This window comes from Hemitrygon akajei, chromosome 11 (assembly GCF_048418815.1).
Source record: "Hemitrygon akajei chromosome 11, sHemAka1.3, whole genome shotgun sequence".
In the NCBI taxonomy this organism is placed as follows: Eukaryota; Metazoa; Chordata; class Chondrichthyes; order Myliobatiformes; family Dasyatidae; genus Hemitrygon; species Hemitrygon akajei.
In genome coordinates, this window is record NC_133134.1 from 120,046,014 (window position 1) to 120,052,375 (window position 6,362).

At 43.8% G+C, this 6,362-nt stretch overlaps 1 protein-coding gene across 1 annotated transcript; it reads right to left on the reverse strand.

The window, feature by feature from the left end:
• Positions 1-277: 277 nt before the first annotated feature.
• On the reverse strand, positions 278-4,553 carry LOC140735968 (iroquois-class homeodomain protein irx-1-A-like). Its single transcript, XM_073061599.1, has 2 exons — positions 4,263-4,553; positions 278-3,024 (listed from the first exon to the last, which is right to left on the reverse strand). The coding sequence occupies exons 1-2, from the start codon at positions 4,503-4,505 to the stop codon at positions 2,209-2,211; spliced, it is 1,059 nt and encodes a 352-aa protein (XP_072917700.1). The 5' UTR covers positions 4,506-4,553; the 3' UTR covers positions 278-2,208.
• Between the last annotated feature and the right edge of the window lie 1,809 nt (positions 4,554-6,362).

Below are 6,362 nucleotides of genomic sequence, written 5' to 3' on the forward strand. Positions count from 1 at the left end.
GCAGCAATTCAATGCATAAAAACATGTAGACATGGATAAGCTTGTTGTTCAGACCAAACATCAGAATGGAGAAGAAATGTGATCTTAGAGACTTTGACCATGGAATGAGTGTTGGTGCCTGACGGGCTGGTTTGAGTGCGTCAGGAACTGCTGATCTGCTGGGATTTTCATGCACAATAATCTCTAGAATTTACAAAGAATGGTGCAAAGAACAAAAAAGGAAATCAGTGAGCGGCAATTCTGTGGACAAAAATGCCTTTTTAATGAGAGAGGTCAGAGGAGAATGGCCAGACTGGTTCCAGCTGTCAGGAAGGTAACCATGCCTTGCAACAATCGTGTGCTGAAGAGCATTTCAGAATGCACAACAGGTTGAACATTGAAGTGGATGGGCTACAGCAGCAGACCACGAACAAACTAATAAAGCGGCCACTGAGTTTATACGCCCCCCGACAGACCGACTCGTGCGGAACTCCGCCCGGCCACTTCTATGACCTGCGCAGTTTGGGATGCTCAATATTCACCGGCAAACCAACTTGGTTAATGACAACAGGATTCCTTCGATAAAGGAAATTATTGAATCATTTTGACCCAAGATCTTTTAACTTTTACATGTGCCAGCCTTCTTATTTGCAGATGTCTGAAACACAGCTAACCTTCTGAAGTATTCGGCACCGCCAGGGGCTGCTTTTCCGCCTGGTGCAAGACAAAACGATACAACTGTGAGACGAAACCTCTGCTTAGTTTATTAGGCAAAATATAAATTATTTATATCCCAATGTTTATTTACAGTTTTATTTTGTACAAACACCTTTTTAATATAAAACATATAAACCTTGACAGAAAACGCCCTCTGATTTATTTTGCAGACTCCGCTTTTGGTTATAAAATCACTATTACCACAGTCAGCTGGAATAGGCGAGTGATGGGCTATTAATAGGATTTGCTCCAGTCGTTACTTAAGATGGTTAAATGGGAAGAAGCTGTTGTAATTTTGTAAGGGTGCTCTAATGACCAAGGGTAAAGTGTCTGAAGTGAGGCAAACCTATTTGCCCTCACATTCACTGAACGCAGAGTACCCATCACAACTTTTTTTTAATCTGATCTGTTAAGAAATGGGGTTCCTGACCTATACACAAAGGAAATACATTTCAATCTCGCCGAAGTAATTTGTTTCAATCATCTCAACCACGGATTTAATATGCAAGTTTAATGGATAATTGAATTCGAGGACGAATTCATATGCACGTGCACACTTCTAATAACTCAATTTTTGGCTCGTTGGTTCTTATTCCTTAAAAGCTTCCGTGTCGGTAAATTAGAATCGCTCTTTTTATGTTTGGGGTGAGGGGAAGCCCTAGAAATCTAAGCACCTGGAGATAATTTTCAAGCAGGCAGGTTTTATAATCGTTTCAGTGCCCTCTCTTACATTTTCATAAAGACCAAGTTGGCGTAATTTAACGCTGATCAAAGGCTATCGAGATGAGTTTACATTTTAAAAATCCCTTCGCTCATCCTGGACAACGAAAACATAAGTACAAACAGCCTCTGTAGTAGAGTAAAATGATATCTAGCATCTCAGCCTTCTTTGATTTGAACGTGATTGAACAGATTTCATTAGAGCTGGGAATTAGCTGGAACGCATCAAGATAAATTTGGAACGTTACATACATCGCCTGATAGTTGAACCTTCAAGTCAATGTAGGAAATCTACTTCCCGCTTGCATCGGGTTACTAGTTTAACCAGATCACTGCGTGCGTTTGCACCATGCAATAACATCCAGCCGTTTGTGTTTGATGTGTAGACCAAGAGAGTTTAGGAACTAGCTATACACATATGACTATTTATAATATTGATACATCTTTAGCTAAAATGCCCTCTATGTCCAGCTGTGTGGCTTTGTGCGTTTAGCAGTGTGAAGGGAATGGTCAAATGTTGACCTTTACTAAAGAAAAATCAGCTGTGTTAATTGTCGAGGATTGTAGTAAAAACGCGATAATTGCTATAAATTAATCCCCTGGGCCACCGCCCGCTTCCTTTAACCCACGGCTACTGAAGAACTGTGTGGGTTCACGCTCATTCGCACAACTGACAGGCGTAATTGTCCTGGTGAGAGGTCGCCAGGCCGGGTGGAAGTGCAGAGTTTCGGGAATTCATTACACCGATAAAACTTCCCCTGGTTCGGATTTCGAGTTGCATTCGCCCCTTTCTCATTGGTCAGGACCTACAAGTTCTCTCTCAGACTCCCTCCTGCAATGGTTGTTTAGCAAGAGCTGCCCCTCCGCAAAGCAGGCGCCAGCCCAGATCCTATAGTGACCGACGGCGGCCGGAGGCACTGGCTGATCGCTTCCTACAGCAAGCCGATTGCCTTTCCCATGGTCTGAAGTAGCAGTTTCCGCAAGAGACCATATCTTGGGTTTGAGAGTAGCGGTGCCCTCTCTGGGTCCAGTGCTGATTGACACCTTTGCACCGACTTCCTCCTCAGTTGCGCTCAATTCCGAATTCCTCATCTCCGTTGGCTCTAAGTTTGTTGGTCTCAACCCGTTATCTCTGTCCTTGTTGCAGCCTGTGGCATCCTTGCCCAGCGCCCTGCCTTCACAACCAGTGGAAGATGGCTCTAGTCCATCTTTACATGGTTTCCCATCCTTTCCCTTGTTCAAATCCTCTTTCTTATCATCTTCGTCGTCGCTCTCGCTATCCTCCTCGTCCGATTTGGTTTTGGGCACCCACGTCATTTTATTCTCCTTCTTTAGTCGCCTCCTGGCGTTGGCAAACCAAGTGGAGACCTGAGTCAGGGTCATCTTGGTGACAATGGCCAGCATGATCTTTTCCCCTTTGGTTGGGTAGGGATTCTTCAGGTGCTCGTTGAGCCACGCCTTCAGGGTACTGGTGCTCTCTCGGGTTGCGTTCTTGACTCGCCCCGCGTCCCCGTGCGCCAGCGGGCGATAGGGAGAGTACAGAGCGCCGGCCGGAGCAAAACTGGCCTGGGAATAGACGCCGCCTGCCTTCAAATCGTAGTGCGAAGCCTGAAGTTAGAAAGAAACGAATGTCACGCATAATGCTCATCTATGCAAACTTTCAGAGTTTTAACACACCTGCAATATCAGACAAAATATAATTTAATGTATCAGTTATTTTATGTTTAATACCACACTTATATTAATGGTCATTTCTGCAATTATTCGTAACTTCAGATACAGTGTTCATGATATAGTACAATACAGTCGAATGGAGCGGATAAATATTACTTATCTAATATTATTTCAACATTTCTAGGAATTTACTCGCGCACGACCAGTATGAGAGCGACATGAAGAAAATGCCTTGTAAAGGCACTTATACTTAATCATGTTGAGCCTGTTTTGTTTGTAACTCCATATTTTAATTATTTTAGCCCTCTCTAATGGAAAGTGTTGCATGAATTCGTGTTTTGCACCGCGAGGAGCAAGTTTGCGAACTTTCCATCTGACGGGTTGAAGTAATTCAATCACATTTAAAACCTGAAGCCAGAAGTCTCGGATCTGGCAGCGGGGACTCGGGCCATGAGCGCTCCCCGTCCAACTGAAGCGAGTCGACCTGCACTCACAGCGCGCCAGCATCCGAGTGATGGGTTACCCACAGTCGCTTCTTACAGCAGTGCACGTTTGGTGGGGAAGGGGGCAGATGCCTGCGTTGTGGGAATTAGAACGAATCGACGGAACGCGTCGGAATATTTCACTTTCATTTTGGGAATTAACACACTGAATTTTGGAAACTATTTTTCAAACTTGTGAAACCAAAATATTCCATTTAATATTTCTCTAGGCAGTCCCTGTTGCAAATCAACTGTATCATTCTACCTTATATCAAATATTTATATTAACAGTAAGGTGTTGTATATAATCAGGTTGGCTATTGCATCAAATCGTTTGTAATCCATCTAGTTTCGCGATATTTAAAGATGAGAAAACCATCTCATCCAGCGCTTATCTCGATGTGAGGTTATTAACGTAATCGCCGTAGCGAGTGATGCCAAAATGTTACACTCTAAGTATTGTGAAGATTAAGTTCAACATACAGCCTTCGGCTGTAACCAATGATTTCAAGTGGGTAGACGGATGTGACCCCGGAGTGGTCAGTAACTTTTACCGGGAAAGGTGTCCGGCCAGGTGTGGAGATCCGCGATGCATCTCCAAATCTCGCTACGTAATGCTTTCTACAAATTCCAGAACTCCAAACGAAAGGCAAATAAAAAGGAAAAAAAAATCAAAAGCACCATCCTTACCAGATGAGGGAGATGCCTGAGATCGGGATACGGCTGCAGGCTGTATCCGTGTGGAATGGGATAGGTGCCGGGGTGGCGAGCTAGGAGAGCGTGGAGAGGCGAGGGAACCCCCAGACTGAGCGCGGCTCCGGGCGAGCCCAGCATCGCCGCTCGCCTCTCCACAAACACCGCCTGCAGACCGGTCATCGCCGACCCCTTGCCGGCCGTGACCACGTCTCCGTATCCCAGCTGAGGCACTGCCATGATGCGGGTTCAGCCTAAAAAACACTGCCAAACTAATCCACCTTCTGTCTCTATATAACCCACTCTGTCCACTGCGCTGGAGAGGGCTGGCGTGATTGACGGGAGCCTTGTAAATGATATTTACATACGATTAGCGAGATTTAACCATTGGCCGGCCAAAGTCTCAATGAGAATATTGGATTCATTCTAGGTTTCGTGGTTTTAAAGATGGTGTGACGATAATAAAGCAGGGACGAACGCTGTATGTTAATTTAGAATAACAATTTAACTGTAAATGTAACACGATATTCTGCATTCTGTTCTTTTTAAACTACCTCGATGTGTTTACGCATGGCATGACTTGTAAGGATGACACTCGAAATAAAAGCTTTTCACTGTCTCACTACGTGTAACAATAGCAAACCAATATCAAATTAATCTTTCTGATTCGAAAGATTTAAACTGTCTTAAAGCGAGATGAAAAAGATAATGGCATCAATGAAGAACATTCAATACGAAGCTTCGGAACGCCTCGAAATACAGTGAGTTACGAAAACGATATTCCCCTCCATAGGTGCTGCCCGACCTGCTGAGTTCCTCCAGCATTTTGTGTGTTGTTAGAAAATAGTTAAATCATTTAGATGCAAAGGAACGTCCCAGACACGAGAGCAACTTCAAACTTTTTCCGATTCAAGCATTCAGAATTATTTTATGATCTTAATTCACCCCATTCGTTTTGACGTTACTTGACTATATTTTTTTCACTACAGTCAATTCCCCACCGCCGTTCACCGACTTGAGTAATATCAAAGGGAGTGAAATGAGTAGGATACTGACTGTGAACTGAGAATGCGGCAGTCTGTAGGCCGTGTATGAACCGTTAGTGAGTGCTGTCTACCTGTGGGACTTAGGGCAGGAGGAGAGAAGATTGGAGGCGGTCGGACAAATTTCACGAACACTCGTGAAATACTGCCGCCCTGAAACTAATGCCAATATAGCGTCAAAGACATCATGGTCAATCGTTCGAAAGTAAAATGGTGATAAATTATCGAACTAAAACTTCTTTGATAACGTTCTGGATTCACTTTATTAACGAGGTCGCGTTGAGTTGATAATCGATCGTCGCACCGTGGTAAGAGACCAATTTGTGCAGACTTCAGAAAATTATTAGATGTAATACCAGCTAAAAGTACAGTATTTATTTATTTTGTGGGCGAATGTGTTCACCGGAGTGCATTATAATCCTTAACAAGATCCAATATTGTTAGGTATGAATAATTAAGCCGACAGATTTCATATACAAACTTCATTACAAATTCCTTTTTGTTCTGAACCCAATGCAAATTGACAGGGTTTCTGTCTCATAACACAAACTCCGCTTTCCTTTCAATGCATCGGTTATTATTTTTTTTTCAGGGCGGACTGCTAAAAAATTCAGTGCTACAACTGCCCAGTCCCTGTGTTGGACTTCCCTCTGCCGCCGTTTGAAAGAAGTCCATATGTAGGACTATCGCTCAGAGTCGTCCCTCTGAGCCGGTAAATTACATCAGTCATTCTGCCGAGCGTCACTGGGAACGGCCGGCGAGTTTTCCTGAAATGCGGTTTTCAGCGTAACCAATCTACAGGGGAGTGCTCTGGCTACAATCACAATTCTATGGCATTGACATGCAAAAAGCACTAATTGTGCAGCGGTCCTCTCGCTGAGAATTGACTCCTAACGAGGAAAAGTGCTTTGCGCCGTTCTGTATCTCCCGGGCTATTTGTCTACGTCAAAAAACAAGAACTCTGTTTGTGTAGTACCTTCATTACTCCTTTCAAAGACTTGCAAAATATATTGTCTTCCTGTAATATGGGAATGTGCCAAATAGTAGGAAAGGT

Excerpts from the sequence above, each read along its gene's own strand:
- LOC140735968 (XM_073061599.1), bottom strand. The coding sequence starts at position 4,505 with ATGGCAGTGCCTCAGCTGGGATACGGAGACGTGGTCACGGCCGGCAAG. Across the intron at positions 3,025-4,262 it reads TCAGGCATCTCCCTCATCTG|GCTTCGCACTACGATTTGAA; the intron begins GTAAGGATGGTG and ends TTCTAACTTCAG.